This window comes from Cryptotermes secundus, unplaced genomic scaffold (assembly GCF_002891405.2).
Source record: "Cryptotermes secundus unplaced genomic scaffold, Csec_1.0 scaffold1771, whole genome shotgun sequence".
Classification (NCBI taxonomy): Eukaryota; Metazoa; Arthropoda; class Insecta; order Blattodea; family Kalotermitidae; genus Cryptotermes; species Cryptotermes secundus.
In genome coordinates this window covers 132790-150756 of record NW_019735487.1, presented here as the reverse complement: position 1 = coordinate 150756, position 17967 = coordinate 132790, and the positions used below count along the sequence as shown (strand labels likewise).

At 42.9% G+C, this 17967-nt stretch overlaps 1 protein-coding gene across 2 annotated transcripts in view; it reads right to left on the bottom strand.

Annotated features, from left to right (window-relative positions):
- The window catches only part of LOC111869469 (solute carrier organic anion transporter family member 4A1), a 90805-nt gene that overhangs the window by 4490 nt on the left and 68348 nt on the right, over nt 1–17967 (bottom strand). The window contains exons 6-10 of one of the 2 annotated variants that reach the window (XM_023861037.2): nt 13368–13470; nt 5192–5313; nt 4266–4508; nt 2634–2832; nt 521–674 (exon numbers count right to left, since the gene is read on the bottom strand). In XM_023861037.2, coding sequence (XP_023716805.1) covers nt 521–674; nt 2634–2832; nt 4266–4508; nt 5192–5313; nt 13368–13470 — 821 coding nt within the window. The remainder of the gene's footprint in view (nt 1–520; nt 675–2633; nt 2833–4265; nt 4509–5191; nt 5314–13367; nt 13471–17967) is intronic. The other variant, XM_023861038.2, reaches the window with a different exon arrangement.

The following is a 17967-nucleotide window of genomic DNA, read 5'->3' as shown; positions in this document are numbered from 1 at the left end:
TTTATTCCCGGTGCTATCAGATTTTCTGAGAAGTAGTGGGTCTGGAACAGGGTCCATTCAGCCTCGTGAGGATAATTGAGGAGTTGTTTGAATGGAAAAGTAGCGGCTCCGGTCTAGAAAACCGAAATTAATGGCCATCGGAATTCGTTGCTCTGACAACACGACACCCTCTATCCGCTAAATTTGGTACTAATTTCACCGAAGAGCGGAGGTCGCTCTGTCGGTATAGTTCTCTTGGGGACTAAGGCCACGGAGTTTAGTTTTTATTACCGTACTGAATTGAAAACGGAGACATTCATAAAGCCCTGGAAAGCAATAATATTAAACTCACATCTCGTGCTCTATAACTATATATATATATATAATAAAAACTCCGATAATTACGTATTTTACAATAACAAAATTCAAAGAAAGCTAAACCAAATGTGTAACAAAATAATTGGGCTGATTTTGGGAATTCAGATGTCTCAAAAATTGGTGGATACCTGTAAATGCAGGTGACAAAATTGTAACTGCTTACTTTTGTATCTCGAAGCGATATCTCTTGCGTGCAACCCGCGTAACAGGGAGAATAATACATGACGTCATCTAGTCCGCAGATGGGGTCAAACTGTGTTCTACTGCATCCGCAATCCGCGTTGCAGGAGCTGTCCAGGGAATACCTCGAACTACTGCTGCAGTAAAACAGTGCAAAGAGAATCACAGTCATGTCCATCAGTGCTAGCAGAAGAGAATCACATTTACGTGAACTAACGCTGAGAGGACAGGATCATAGTTGCCTTTCCCTATACTGACGGGAAAGAATCACAAGTACATGCTCCTATATTGGCAGGAGAGAATCATATTTACATGCTCCTACATTGGCAGGAGAGAATGACAGTTATGTACTCCTATACTGGCAGGAGAGAATCATAGTACTGTGCTCCTATATATTGACAGGAGAGAATCATAGTTCTGTGCTCCTATACTGGCAGGAGAGGATCATAGTTACGTGCTCCTGTATTGGCAGGAGAGAGTCATAGTCCTGTGCTCCTATATACTCGTATTGGCAGGAGAGAATCATAGTACTATGCTCCTATATATTGGCAGGATAGAATCATAGTACTGTGCTCCTATATATTGGCAGGAGGGAATCATAGTTCTGTCCTCCTGTATTGGCAGGAGGAAATCATAGTTCTGTGCTCCTGTATTGGCAGGAGGGAATCATAGTTCTATGCTCCTATATATTGGCAGGAGGGAATCATAGCTCTGTGTTCCTATACTGACAAGAGAAAACCATAGCTATTTGCACTAACATTGGAAGGAGCGAACACAATTTATGTGCATCAGTACCGACAGGAGAGAACCACAGTTATACCGTCAGATGTCACGAATATTATCATCACCAGTTCTGCCCGGAAGTATCACAATTGTTAAATAAACGAAATTTAAATGAACAGTTTTCTAATCCTACACGAAAAGAAGTGATTATCACATTATACTGTAACCCCAACCATTTTGTTTAATATCTGGTCAATAATGAATAACTGTTTCAGGTATCAGCGTTGAAAACAAAAATAGCGGAAGAATTACGTCAACGGGTAGCTTAGAACTTTATCATTTACTCGGTTTCGTATCTGGTTTTAGTGAGTAGCAAGTTTATTGTCCAACACGCAAACCACAATCCGTGAATCTGCTGCAACAGAGAGAGGCGGGCTCCACATCGAAGTGAGAATCCACAAACCATGAAATTGGGACCTGTCCTTTTAGAGTTAGCACTGACAAGCTTCACGGTTGGCAACCTTTCCAGCCCGTACAATTGTGCATGTTGGCATCTACGATCTTCACTAAAATTCTCACCTAAATTAAAGTAAATATGTGACCATAATTTACTGACATTTCCTAATATTGGTGAGACAGGAATTACTCACTCACTCACTCACTCACTCACTCACTCACTCACTCACTCACTCATGGAGCTGAGTGCTTCTTGAGAAGCTGCCAAGTGTGCAGCTACTCAGGAACTTCCCAGCATTTTATGGAACCCGAAGGTTCATTACCGTGTTCACAAGAGCCCTCCACTGGTCCCTATCCTGAGCCAGATTAATCCAATCCATACAATCCCATCCTATTTCCCTAACATCCATTTTAATATTGTCCACGCACCTACGTCTTGGTCTTCCCAGTGGTCTCTTTCCTTCAGGCTTTCCCACTTATAACCTAGATTCATTCCTCCTCTCCACCATTCGTGCTACAGACCCTGCCCATCTCATCCTCCTTGACATTACAATAATTGTAGGCGTTATTCAAGGTCATATGTGCAGGATGTCATGCATGTGGTGTTTAAACATTATTGTATTAACACCCGCAGATGGTTTCTATTGTATTTCATTTATGTATCTTACCTTTTGATGCTTCTGGTGACCGGAGAGAGGGCCCAACTGGGCAGATTTTTTTTTTCCTGAGGACGGAGACAGAATCCAGTCCCCGAAATGTAGTTTTGAATAAAAACAGGACTGTGAATGATACCCCCAAAAGTAAATTATTAATCAATATTTATTGTTTCATTTCCTGGGATTCATTGCCACGTGCTTTTGGGCAGTGCGCGTGAGAGTATCGGTCAAGTGCTGTGCGGGTGGCCGGTGTGTACTGACCTGCTGTTCCTGTAGGGTTTCGTTACGCCGGCGAACGCGAGGTTAGGGCAAGACAAGAAGAAGCAGGTGGTGAAAGTGACGCCAATCAAAGTGGCGACCACACAGAACTTGATGATTCCAGCGCAGTGGAGACTAAGGCGTTTCACCAGGTAGCCTCCTAGGAAGGTCCCGCCGCCTCCGGCAGGCACTGTCACCAGACCTACACAATCATCAAGAGAGGCCTTGTTGTAAGTTCTGTATTAGCTCGAATATAAAGCGAGTCTTTTTTTTTTATATTTCGTAGAAAAAGTGATAGCCTTATTTTCGGGCCCTTAAATGTAAATATGTCACGTGTCCGGGGTTCCGTGACAAATAGTAACGGGTTGTGGATTGGATGATTGGATTTATTGGCACTTCTATTACAATTACAACTAATTATAACAGCTCACAATTAATGACTGTGATAACTTAGGTAGCACGCTTATAGTAAGTTGTCAATTGATAGTTCTGCAAGGTAGGCTGTGAAGAGAGGATCTCGGAGCGTGAAGAATGTACACTGTTGGCAGCCGTTGCTAAGGGACGGCTGGTGATGACACAGCAGGCTGGAAAAACTTAGCAAATACTGCGGTGATTTGTGAATTGCGGAGGCTATCGGTGGCTCTGTAATTGATTGCAGTTCTAAGTCTTTTGTTAAAGTGGTCAATAAATCCATTCACCAATCCAAACCCCGTCTATAGTCACACATAATTATCCTCAGTCTAACCATAGATCTGAAACACTTTAAGAGGAAGAAAAGTAAGGGAAGATGGATAAACGGATAATAGAAGGAATGAAGAAATAAGGTTAGAAAGGGAAAAGAAAGGAGAAACCAAAGCAGATGAAATTAGATACAAGGAAATACAAGTGAAATTAGAATTTGCTGTTTGAGCAGAAGACTCAGGCAAGCTATAGACGGGGAGACGGTAAGATGGGGATTTCCCGTCCCTTCTTTTATACGAGGGTCAGAACAAAATGAAGTCCACGCGATAGCATCAAGCCAAATAAAGAAGAAGTGCTCTTATCGCGTCCACATCCACCACTAAAGTTCCCCATGGTTGCTATGCTACAGCTTGTCGCTCCCAGAAACCTATTTCGAGCCAAGGCCTCTTATAACCATCATCATCATCGCCACTGGCCCGACAGTCCTGTGTGGACCCTGGTCTTCTTCAGAGGCTTCAGTCAGTTCCCCCTCTTCATAGCCACAATGTAGTACATGGGGAAATGAGATAGTTTACTCAGTACACTGACAAGACTAGAGGCCAGAGCTCCCGTCTCTGCTCTATTGCCCAAGCTCCATATTGTGACGCATAAAATCTTTGCTAAGCCCTGCCGTTGCTAGGTAACGCCCACAACACAAACGAGCACAAGAGAAGAACGGTGTTTTATATGTGGTAAACACACTTCTACAACAATAGAAGGTCTGTGTTTTCTGCGTGGTCGGTGCCGAGGAGTTAACTTGAAGTCAACTGGCGCTACAGTTCAGTTAGAGAGTGTTAATCAGCGGGTAAGCTGAAGAATTTCCGTTGTTAAGATTCATTGAGGAATAACCATTGTTGAGAGCTGTTGCCTAGCGACAAACAGTGAAGACAGAAGAAAGGAAGTAGTGAGCCGTACCCATAAGCAGAGCAGCCCAGCTCGCATTCACGCTGAACTGGTTCTCTATTAGTTTCGGTAAGAAGGCAGCGAACCCCGCGATCAGGAGCCCCTCGCTCGCACCCGCGAGGTTCAGGAAGAAGAAGGTTGGATTGACGATGAGGCTGCCCAGCGCGCGAGGGAGTTCCCTGATCTTCGTGAAGGCCTCAGTCTTGCTGTTCCCGTGAGCCTCCGACACCCTCTCAGCTCGCAGCGCCGCCGCACCTGAACACAAGGAACTATGAGACTTCCACACAGTTACATGGGAACAATTGGGGAGGTGGGAAAGATAAAAAGAAAGAGGAAATTTTAGAAGTCTAAATAATGAAAATAAGAGCCTGGATAGCTCAGTCGCTATGGCGACTGGCTACGGGCTGGATGACCTCAGGCTCGGTGTTCGAGTCCCGGTGAGGACATAAATTTTCCCTCCTCTATATCACCCAGACTGGCCACAGGACCGACTCGGCATTGTATCCAATGGGTGGTTACCCGGGAATATTTTCCGAGGGGTAAAGGCTTGAAGCTGACTACTCCTTGAAATAGTACACAGATCAAGAGAATGTGGATCTATACAGCCACTCCCGCATACTCCTTCATTGCGTAGTGCTTAATTAGTTAAGCATAGGAACAACTTTATCTTTTTAACGTTTATTCACCTTAAAACATAAATAGTTAGTAGAAGTCCCATCAATTGTAACCAGTATAATGGGTGGAAGTAAAGGATTTGCCTTTACATGTGCATGTCCCTCTAATTTTCGTTAAATTCCAAGAAAATTGCCTAATTATTACAGTGCAATTTTTGGTAGGGCCAATACGTACTGGATCCGTGTTCGACGTTTTGCTTGGGGCTCGAAATACGTTCGACGCATAGGAACCTTGAAATGCGTCACGGAAACTTGTTAGCTTACCTGGAAGCGCAGGGGGAAATGCTAGCAGTGGCACAGCGAGTATTGTACACATGATGGCGGCAAGCAGGAAGCCTATCCACCAGGCGCCAACCCACACATTGCTGTTTGGTGTGAGTCCCAGTCTGAAACGAAGCATGCGCAGTTCAGAGTTTTCTTTTTCGTGGTATATTTAACGAAGTTTTCGGTATAAAAAAAGGTAAAGTTATCTTTGTAACAGGCCGTGGAGGCGCATAACGTTGTGAGACGTCGAGGCTCCCACATTTTCTCTAGATATTCGGCTCACAGTTGGCGATGAGGTTGTCAGCCTTACGCTCCGGCCGCCCTTTACCCCCAGGAAGATTCTTGATACTCATTTCTGTTAGAGGATGAGTCGACAACGAATAGGAAAGAATTTGGAAAAAGGCCGTCTTGGTCTAGTAGAGGGAATAACAGGAGATTTTTGTGGAGAAACTGAGGAAAACAATGAAAATCACATGATAAGCTATGCCCTACCGAAACTCGAACCTTGAACATCTCTAGTAGATGTCTAACATTTCTAGAGCAGCCTGTTTAATGCAGTTGAGAAATCTCGTATTTGATTATAGGATCGATCTTCATGCATCTTCTTGTCGACCCCACATTAACTGGTTTTGCTTTCATAATCCCTCATTTGAAATGCAGTAATCGTTTTACCAAAATATGACCCAACCCCCTTTCCACAAAACGTGTAGAAGCATAACTTCACCTCCATTAGACTATAATCATATTCACATTTACCAACCCCCAAGCCTCATCCCTGCAAAGTGATGCGTCCAATCTGTTTGTTTAAACTCGTCTTTCATACTTCCCCCCTCTTTGTCTACCCCTCCGCTCTCTAATGCAAGGTCTGGGTCGGAACTCACTACTAAACTTTGCCAGTCAAACAGACCCTAGTCCTGTCTCCGCCACACCAACAGCATTCCCCTTTGTGTCCTGTACGAAGCACTTCCCACTGTAAACATGAGACATTTCTTTATGAATATCTTTTGCACTCAATTCTTTTGCCAACAGAAATCTGTTCTTCGATAGTATGATCCTTAAGCACGGTCGCCATTTTGACTACTGAGACCAGCCTCTGCGTCTGCTATCTAGACAATTTTCTATTGTATAAAGGAAGTATTGTAAATACAAAAAGGCCTAGGCAATGCCCATCCGGCCTTCTGTAGCACATTCTTATGAACATCATATTCTACAATAGCGGTAACTCCGCGATTCTTAATATAGCCCTTAACGTAGATCTGACAGTACACTGCTAATAATTAGTAAAATTACTCCTTTTGCTTTTCTTACATAAAGTAATAAAAACTAAAGCTACCCCTGTAACAGGCCGTGAAAGCCCATAGGGATGTGATACGTTGAGGTTCCTACATTTTCTAGACAATCGCCTCAAAGATGGCGGTAAGGTTGTCAGCCTTACGCGCCGGCCGCGCTTTATTCCCCAGAAAAATTATTTAATTAATTTCTGGTACTCATTTCCGTTAGAGGCTGAGTCGACCCCAGGGCCGTAGTGAGGCCGGATGGATTAGGTCAATTGAAAAAAATATCCAATGACCTCATCGGGACTTGAACCCGCGACCTTCAATGATCTATTGTACTTCCCCTTGGATTAGCCCTTTATTAATCCTACGCTTATAATAAAGCTCAACTTCCAATCATAAGTCAACTTAATAAAACCATCTAGCAAAATTATGTATTTGAATTATCCAGTACAAAGCAAGATTCATGCTGCGCCCTTAGGTAAAATTATGCCATCTTCAGGTATGCCTAGTTAAGTATTCTCCGATTAAAAAGTTAACCTTTTTTACCATCTATAAACTCGTGCTTTCAATTGTTTATTTATAAGTGAATTTGTTATGATAAACTAAAATGTACACAAAACAATAACAAAATGTCTCCTTTACGCTTCACATATTAAAATAATGTCAATACTCACAGAATAGACACGATACACTGGAGAAAAAAATTATTGCTCATTGCTTGCATCTCCATACAACATGTAAATTCTAGACAATTCGTTGCTACGGTAACCTGAAATTACGTAATGGCAATTATGAATCTCACGTGCACAAAACTACTTTATGTCTGACGAAGGATCATCTATCATGAATATAGACAGAACGCGGCAGAAGAGTAAATGACCTCTCTGAAAACAAGCTCTTCTAGACGTCTCTTATTAAATATCCCGTAAAGTCGCAATGGAGACAGCATAATCCTGTAATTTAAAAGATGAAACGCGATGTGAGAACAGCGCCATCTTTCCGCGCTGCTTCACTTCCTACTTACGTGAACATAACCTAGAGGCCACCATTTTAGTATTCATAAATGATGGGGTAGGGAGGAAGAGGGTGGTGTAGGGAGTACTTTACACGTTCTGGAGTACCCTGAATGGGTGGGGATTAGGGGATAAGTTTCTACAAGGACATGAGAGGGGAGAAACAGATGACGGTTTCATATATGGAAAGTAAAAGGTATATAAATAGAAGGCAGTGGGATCTTTAAGACATAAGTGACGTAATGGAAGCGGTGCTTCTAAAATAAGGAAGAAGGAAAAAGGAAGGGAAAGGAGGTAAAGATAATAAATAAATAAATAAATAAATAAATAAATAAATAAATAAATAAATAAATAAATATGGAAGAATGAGAGGAAATAAAAAAACAAATGAAGAAGAAACGGAAGTAAAAAAAAGAAAACGTCGTAAAATATATATTTTGTACTTAATTGGAGCCTTTGGCACAAGAGAAGCAAAGACGCAATTCAGAAGTCAGAATGTTCCTTTATAATAAAAAGCAATAAATTCACCTCAACTGTTCACTGTCACGTGATAATCAGTTTGGCGAAAACTCGAAACAGCAACAGGCATAAGAATGAAAAAGAAATACAATCATGTTTATTGTTATTACACAAACAAATGAAAATTATTTACATTGTAGCATGTATAGCCGTTGCTACGTACATGCCATTTCAGACGAATTGTCTTCCGCCATTTTCTCTCCGCGTAATGGTTTGGTGTGACCGCATTGATTCAAGTGTTATTGTATGATCTTGTTTTTGTCTCTTGTTTGTATATTTTGTTTTGTCTTTCTTTGTTCGTGCTGGGGGCGCGCGGTAGCCTAGTCGGTTGAGGCACTGTGCTACAAGCCGGAAGGTCGCGGGATCGAATCTCGATGTCATTGGATTTTTTCAATTGACCTAATCCTTCCAGCCGCATTATGGCCCTGGGGTCGACTCAGCCTCTAACAGAAATGAGTACCAGGAATCTTCCTGTGGGTTAAGAGCGGCAGACGCGTAAGACTGACAAACCTACCGCCATCTGTGAGCCGATTGTCTAGAAAATGTGGGAGCCTCGACGTCTCACAACCCCATGGGCCTCCACGGCCTGTTACAGGATACCTTTTTTTTTCTTCTTTTTTGGAGAGGGTGGGTTTCCCCATGCACTTAGACCTGTATTGGTCCATTGTGCTTCCCTCTATGATTTCTACCAGTCTCTATATCCTACCAGTACTGGTGCTTACCATCAGTCCCGCCCAGCCAGCGAGACCGGCTCTACTAGCTGAGAGGTATCTATAATGATTCCCCCATCTGCCGGATGTATTAGTGACTGCTGTTGGGCGGGAAACGTCCGCAATTTGGCTCAGTGACCTCCTTTGGAGATATGAGGTTCTTTTACGTGCCGTAAAGCTACGACACGGGACCCACAGCTTAAAGTCCCTCCCGGAGGACTTGTTCCCTGAATTTTTCCGCCCTTAAAAATTCGACGACCTCCGCCGGGTATTTGAACCCGCGTACTACGAGTCATGAGGTGGGAACGTTACCTCTAGACTACGGAGGCGGCTCAGGGATACCTTTACTTACTTTTTTATTTTTTGCACAGTTGATAGGACTCCTTGGACGGGGGATCAGTCCATCGCAAGGCCGCTACCTACACACAGAACAGCATAAACACAGATTAAATGTACACAGACATCCATGCCTCGAGTGGAATTCGAACCCACGATCCCAGTGAGCGGGCGAAGACAGTTCATGCCTTAGACTGCGCGGCCACCGTGATCGGTAGACTTCAAATAATCACTGCAGGAATTTAGACACTTCTCTTAATTACCCCCCCCCCAAAGCTCTGGCCCTCGTTAAGCGCTGTGCTTTCAACTGTGGAACGTGACCCCAAACGGACTGTTACACTTACAAGAATGAACTGACTGCAACTGACAGTTTGACGATTGCAAATGGCGGCCTAACTTCAGGTGGCAGCGTTCTATAAAATTCCATTAAAACGCAATTCTGTACGGCAAACCCCGGATTACAGTAACTGCGTGAGCTTCCACAGCCCGAAATACAAATTTCAATTTCCGGTGTCTTTTTTTTCCTGTATGGTATTTCCTCCTGTACTTCTTCCTCACGTTTCTCATCTGCTTGTAATCTGAGGTTCATTTTCTTCTAGGAATAGGAACTTGTACTCCGGCAGATGTTTACCGATGTTTCGGGGGAAAGGAACTTGCTAAGAATAGAGAAATATTTTATCCGGAGACAAGAGGTTACTCCGAAAAGTTCTTTTACCCTGAAGATAGATGCAGGAAGTTCCTTCGAAACATTGGTGGTTAGAATAGCTTCAGCGTCGATGTCTGGTATGTACCAGACTACACGGAGACATCCCGGAAGACGGTGACCTCCATGTTCATCACCCTCAGGACCTCAATCTCTGTTCCTCTCGAAACAACCACCTAATTCCCCTCTGTACACTTCCCTCTATTTCTAGTTCTTCTAATGCTTATCAGTGTTCCACTACGTCTCGGTATTCTGGGACGTGACGCCGTGTGTCAGGCTGCAGACTTGACGCTTGCTTGTACTTGGCTTCTTTTCGACCCTGAAGATGGACATGGTATAACCGTTGGCTTGATACTAACTAGGAAATAAACCATGCCCTCGGGTTGTGTTACTGTAAATAGAACTGTGATTCAATGTTGAACTTGTATCGTTTATGCATCACTGTGTTGTAGTTCAGATGGAGGCCGTAAGAGAGTGCTGCTGAGGTAAAGACGAGGACAAAAGACGAGCTCTTGAATAATTCAGCAGTGAGGGTGTTTCTTCAAGATTACCCCTATGTGTCATCTGTCCAGCGATATTAAACTTTCTGGGTAGCTGGCAGCAGAATCACACGGCCAGACCCCTCTACAGGTAGCTGCAACTTCTGACTGAGCCCGAGCGACCTAACGACTTGCCCGCCCACGAAGCGTTATGTGACAACGCATTAAGACTCCCGAGGTCACTATCAGATGTCACTATGGTGACTGAGATAACGCAGCACATCGGATGGATCAATGAGGGACAGCTGTTCGACTTGACCATACAAGGAAGTCATCCGAAAAATTGGCAGAGGAAGGTTGACACTTCGTGACAAGTGAGACAGGGAAGGCTCACGACATTACATACATGACTTCGTCTAATCTGTTAATAACTGGGTTTGTTTACTCATGTGATTTTTGTGAGAAATGAAGTTGTCGGCCATTAAGGAAATTCTTGTCCATCTATCTATCTATCTATCTAGTTCTTTTAATTTAGTGTCTTGTGGTGGGGTGAGACTTAGTCCACTTGGTACGTCGGCCACTGTTCGGCCTACTGTACCGGCCTCGGATGACAGATAATGAGTGTGGAGCAGTCAGTGGAATAAGGATTAGCAGGTGAAACCGAAGTACTTGGAGGAAACCTGTCACAGTGCCATTTTGTCCACCACAAATTCCACATGACCTGAGCTGGGCTCCAACCCGGGCCGCCGCGGTGGGAAGCCAGCGAATAACCGCCCGATCTATGGCACGGCCTGTCTATCTTTGTGTTCGTCCGTCAGTCACTCCGCTCGTCCCTCAGTCGACCTGACCTCTTCACCATCGATCTCTCGATTTGGCCGTGTAACTCCAACCGTCCTTCTCGTGTCTATAAGCTCAACTTCAACTTTTATTTTGTTATTATTATTCTTAGTGGGGTGGGACTAAGTCCCTTGTACTGCGGCCACTTCTGGCCTACTGTACCAGCCCCAGATGATAGGTGAGGGTGACTGTGGAGCAACTGCTGGAATGAAGATTGGCAGGGGAAACCGAAGTACTCGGAGAAAACTTGCACCCAGCGCCAATTTGTCCACCACAAATCCCACTTGACCAGACCCGGGCTCGAATCCTGGCCGCCGCTGTGAGAAACCAGCGACTAACCGCAGTAGATATATTTGAGAGGTGCCTGGTTCGAACCTCCTCCGCGATATTTTATATTTTTGCGGTTTTATCCTACGACTTCAGGCATATGCCTCATTCTGAAGCAATCTTGGCCTAATTGAAGGTATTTCCCCTGCATTTACATGAAGAAAAACTACATAGAACGTCGGTAACAACAGTTTGCTTCCTGACCGAGATTCGAACTGGACACTTGTCGACTGTTACTGGTTAAACAAACTTTTTCGTTTGTATGTATATATGTGAATAGATTATATACATGAGATACTTATTGGCCGGTGTGCTGCTACTAAATTATCACCTCCTGTGCTGAATTGGCCGTGAAAATAAAACAAGGGGGGGGGGGGTTCCGCATTAGAAACTCCATTCAGTGTCACCATATTTATACTGACGGCGGGAAGAAGTCGCGGGTTCCTTCGCAGATGGATTCCAAAGCACACCCCATCCCCAAACCCCACACCCATCAACTTATTATTCCGGTCACGCAAGGAAGAGTTATATATGTCAAACCACTTTAAAAATAAAACAAACGAGAGAATGGGAGAGTTTGGGAGATTGAAGCTCCTTTCCCGAACACAGAAAACGAGTCGCCATATTTCAACTGGGTTACAGCCTGTGCATGTCGAGTGAAAATGAAATATCGTCATGAGAATGTCAGAACAAAAGAGAGGCGAAAGAAATGATTTGTACCTTACCGTTGGGTTCATAAATTACATCAAACATTACAGGTTCCAATATGTTTCAAGCGATTGTCGAACAGCAGATGTAAGGTGCAGCTAGGGGTGGTAAAAGTAGTGTCGAGAAAATATTTGATTTAAGCGGAACCTAAACCTGCTTCAACATTGAAGATGGAGGCAAAATTTTACTCCGAAATCTAGATATCTGCTTACAGGACTATACGTTGTCATATCCCAGAAACTGAGACAGTTAACTCAGGCAGAAATATTTATGATTTGTTTTAAAAGGGTACGCACTTCGAATCTCGGCCGGTACAGAAACTATCGTGGCAATATTTTCGTGATTCTCCTCAGAACACTCAGAAAAATGCTGGGAGAACTTCCTTCCTAACCCTTAATCGTAGTACCACTAGAACGCTGTACACTTTGTGCTAGGGGCAGCAACGTGGAATAGACAAACAAAGAAGTGAATAAACACAACCCAGAAACAAACTCCGTGGTTTTAGTCCCCAAGTTAACTATACCGACCGAGCGACAGCCGCTTGTCGGCGAAGTTAGTGCCAACTTTAGCGGATAGAGGGTGTCGCGTGGCCAGCGCAACGAATCCCACGGCCGTTAATCTCGGTTTTCTAGACCGGAGCCTCTATTTCCTTGAAATAGCTCCTCAGTTATCTTCACGAGACTGAGTGGACCCCGTTCCAGACCCACTACTTCTCAGAAAATCTGGTAGCGCCGGGAATCGAACCCGGACCTCTGGATCTGTATCCAGGAACTCTGACCACTAGACCACAGAGGTGACCAATAAACACAACCCAGAAGAGCTTGCTGCCCCAGTTTTCGAAATAGAAGTCTGGAAGCTGTAATTTCTTTGAGAACGCTGGCATCTAACTACGTCACATCCTGGAAGACTAATCTTCACGGTCTCCACGGAAGAAGCTGAAATCTCACAGAGTAAAATTAACCTTTCTTAACTTTCCGCAATCAATAAAGAACATATTTCCCACTAGCAAGATTTGAAGTTCTCACAACGGGAGTCACAAATAATTCTATTCTCTGGGTTATACCACAGTGTAGTCTGTTTAAAGTCAACCGACGTTTCGAAGGAACATGCCATGTCTATTTTTCGGGGCAGAAAAATAAGCCCAAAACAACATTAATAACTTTGCCAGCAGATGGTATACTAATCATGGTACTTTAAAGGGTTAACAGAAGGTCAATAAATGATACAAAGATGGATAAGTTCGAAAAACAGCTCCCGCCGTACTTACTCTGTTGGGTCTACGGAGAGGTAGTCCGTGTAGACTGCGAGCAACTGTCCTCCCAGAACGTAGCCGAGTGCTGGTCCAACTATGGCTGTCGTGTAGTAGATCCCTGTGACACAGAAATGACATTGATTATTAAAACCTATACTCAGAAAAGAGAGGGACAACTTATTCACCATTATGCTTGGAGTAAGGGGAGGTAATGGCTTCTCAGAAGTAGCAGCAAGCTCGACTTCAGGACTGGCATAAATTTCAAGGTTCACCAAACCTCATATCCGTGACCTCTTTCCTGGGGGTAAAACGACCGGGGCATGAAGCTGACCACTCACCTCCAACTAGTGCAAGGTCAAGAAAATGTGGATCTATACACCCACTCCCCATACGCCTTCGTGGCGTAGTACTTAATTAGTTAAGCACAGGGGAGATTTTACCTTTTTATTATTTATTACAACAGTATATCAATAAATGTTCATATACTCAACGGACCGATGTTCGTCATGCTTTGTGTATGCAATCATATGGAAAATTCATGTTTAACAGTGAGTTCGAATTTCTCACCGGAGTATGAACATTGAAAGTATGTTGAAAATAGAATCTAGTAAATTTAATTTGGTTCATACTGGTCCGTCACACTAGCAATAGTATAAAGGATTATCAGCTCCCTCCAGTGTGACTGATAAATGAAAGATTAAAAAGGAGAGGAAAAACAAGGATGAAAGATTTAAAAGGAGAGAAAAAACAAGGATGAAAAATTTAAAAGGAGAGAAAAACAAGGATGAAAGATTTAAAAGGAGAGAAAGAACAAGGATGAAAGATTTAGAAGGAGAGAAAAACAAGGAAGAAGGATTTAAAAGGAGAGAAAAAACAAGGATGAAAGATTTAAAAGGAGAGAAAGAACAAGGATGAAAGATTTAAAAGGAGAGAAAGAACAAGGATGAACGATTTAAAAGGAGAGAAAAAACAAGAATGAAAGATTTAAAAGGAAAGATAAAATTATCAGCCACACTGGGCGGAATTGATAACCTTTTACAAGTTTCTAGTAACCATGTAATGATGACGTCACTAACTGAGGGTGACGTACCATCAGGTGGAATTTAGTATTGTTACATGAGTGTTCGTATGGAGTGTGATGGTAAAGAGACGTGCGGTGGGAAAGAATAAGAGAAGAAGATTAAGAAAGAGGAAATAGAGGGCTTGGAGAGATCCCACGTGGCCCATTAATCTAATTCTCCAGATACCCGAACCACGTGTTGTTATTATTGTTAAGTCTAATACATTGCACGCGTGGGGGGGATACCCAGCGCAATAAACTGAACAGAGTCATCTAACGGATATTAGTGTGGTGCTGGATACTGCTGCCATCTCGTGGGGCTTAACAGTAGTCAAACATTGCCGTACGTTCGTGCGTCATGGAGTTCTAGAGATTCATCCCTAATTCAGGGGTATACAACGCCTGTATGAGATAGAAAAAGAAATGGATGGACAAATTACCGAGGAAAGTATTTGTTCCTAAAAGAGATGAGGTAAAAATAATGTAAAGTTTTCCCAGTGTTTAATTAAACACCAAACCTTGACGACATACGTAAAAGTTGAGAATGGTTTAAAAATATTTTCACTTCATTATCAGAGATGAGTAGTTAGCTTAAAGCTCAGGCCGGTTTAACCCAGGGGAAATCAGCTATTACCCATTGGATAGGGTGGGTATCGAAGCCGGGCTGGACATTATGGAGAAGAGAATTGAACTCATATTCCTCGGTCGTCCAGCTGGTCACTATATCGACTGGGCTACCCTCGCTCCCAAATAGCCTGATATTAAGAATTCTTGTAAGATTGCGGCAAATATTTGTTTATTCCTTTGGTTATTTAACAACGCTGTATAACGTGAGATTATAGTAGGACTGACGAAGTGGAAACGACTAGGAAAGAAGCAATAGTGGCCGGATCTGGTTACTATCCCAGCATTTTTCTGGAGGGAATTAGGAAAAGAGCGAAAAGTCTCAAGATGGCTGGTGTTCCAGGAGGGAACCTAACTGAGCACCTCCAGAAAACACAGTTGTAGGGCGTTACCTTCAGACCAACATTTTAAACGAAATTTGAGGTTATCCCTGTGATGACTGTGAGGAGCTCTGTCTTGTTTTAATAGTGTATTTAACGACGCTTATAGCAGATGGAATATAAGGCCGAATTGATGGATGATAAATACATTTTTGGAAAAGGATCTGGAAGGAAACAGTCGTGGCCCAATGGTGATAATCAGGGCCCGGATTTTGACGACCTGAAAATATTTAAAAAATGACCGAAGAAATCCAGAAAAATTACCTAAAATATGACCCAAAAATGTAATATGCAGGGCCCGGATTTGGATGACGTGAAAATGTTTAAAAAATGACTGAAAAATGCAGAAAAATGACCTAAAGGAGAAAAGAAAGAACACTTTGCTTCCATGTTGTTCACATTTCAGAAAATATATGAAGAAACATTCCCTAAAATGACCAAAAATGACGAGAAATACCCTGAAAAGTCCAAAAATTACACCCCAAATGAAAAAATGACCTAAAACTTAAAATGTCAAAAAAGAATGACAAAAGATTACCTATAAAATTTACATTTCTGTAACCAGCAGCTCATATCCGAGATTTATATATTTAAGAGCATCGCATAGGATATAAGGAAAAAAGATGACATGTCATCAAAATCCGGCCCTGGTAATAATATACTAATTATTTTCTTCTGGGTTGACGACGTTTGATATGATACTGTGACATAACACCTGAAGGCCGAAATAGTGGAACCAGAGGAGACGACCATTACTAGGCAAGTCTCGGTAAACACGTTCCAGCGGCAACGAATGTGCAAGTAAAGATAGAGGAACTGCTAAAAACGGTGTTTTCTGTTGAGTCCGCCCAAAGCCTATATAACGAGGATCGTAGACTAACTGAGGGATTAATTGTGAAGAGACGGTAAGGAGAGCGTTGGCATTTGCAGCAAAGGATTGGATTGAGTGTTCCGGTGTTGATAGTTGTCATCCGAGATTGACAAAGAGTTCTGCACGGGAGTCTGTGACAAGAGGACATGAGCGCGGGTAGCTGCAGAATCTCCACTGCTAGAAGCCGTTGCTAGGTAAAGGCTGGTTAAGATATAGTTCGATTAGAAAAGGCTTAGAGGGTGTAGATCAGCAACAGCGCTGTAATTAGGTGTAGTTCCGAGTTCTGTGTCAATAAATCCAGTCTCCAATACAATACGTTACGGATGTTTCAAAGAAAATTACTGTTTCTATCTTCAGTGTAGCAGATGGTTTTACGTCGAAATTTCTGTAACCATCTACATGGCTGTCGTGTTCCAAAAGGCGGTAATATCCATGTAGAGATTGTCCTCGTAATGATATATATGTCAATATATTGTGTCACTTTTCTATTGTTATGTAAACTCTGTTGGGACCATATGCGTGGGAAAGGTTCACTTAACAATTGCGTGTGCCTGCGCTGTATTATTCTCAACGGCTCCTCGCTGCGTGCAGTGAGCCCGCAACAATGACATCAGCCACAATGGCTCTGACGCTGTAACTGCCGGCCACAAGATGAACGATGCCTCTATCACCCCCCTCACCCCCTCTTAACCCTCATCATTATATGGGTGCAGTTGCATTCTCTGACGAAGAAATCAATGTAGCAGTGTATTGTATTCGCAGGGCATGTAGCACGAATGGGGGATATGAGGAATGCATATAGGATATTGGTGGGAAAACCAGAAGGAAAGAGACCACTGGGGAGACCAAGGAGTAGGTGGGTGGACAATATTAAAATTGATTGGATTGATCTGGCTCAGGATAGGGACCGGTGGGGGGCTCTTGTGAACACGGCAATGAACCTTCGGGTTCCATAAAATGCTGGGAAGTTTTTGAGTAGCTGTAGAATTGGCGGCTCCTCAAGGAGGGCTCAGCTCCACAAGTAAGTAAGTAAGTAAGTATATTGTATTCAGGACGTGCTTCATTCGATTCAGGCTGTCATGGGTTTTATCAGTTCTTCCAAGGATAACCTCTAGAGTGTGACTCTATTAAATCACTTCTGTTTCCTTCCATATATTTCATATTTCATTACTCATTCGACGCCATATAATCTTATTTAGTGATAGCGTCGGTAAATAAAACATAAATAAATATCATTATTTATTTATGTTCACAACATAGCTTCGGATAAAGTACCCACGAAAATTAAAGCGAAAACTTGGATTTTCCTTCTCGTTTAACACTTCGTCTCAGTCTGTTACTAGACGTTTCCTTGTAACGGCTCCAACAATGTCTATTCCTAAATCTCCGGCTCAAATCCTCTCTTCACAGTCTCCCGTACAGATCTGAATAACAATTGAATAAGCTCTAACTTTGTTCCTTGCTTATAATATCTCGGCACGGACAACACAGAAAACACAGTTTTTCCATTATTGGCTGCGTGTATGTTCCATGTGTTACCTAGTGACTGCCGATGTTTACAGAGTCGCCGCTTAGCGACAGGTCTACGAGTGTAAGCCACGATATTTTTATTTTACGGTTAATATAGATTAAAACACAGCATAACTCTGTTTTGTAAAACAGGCAGGAAGAATATTCTTC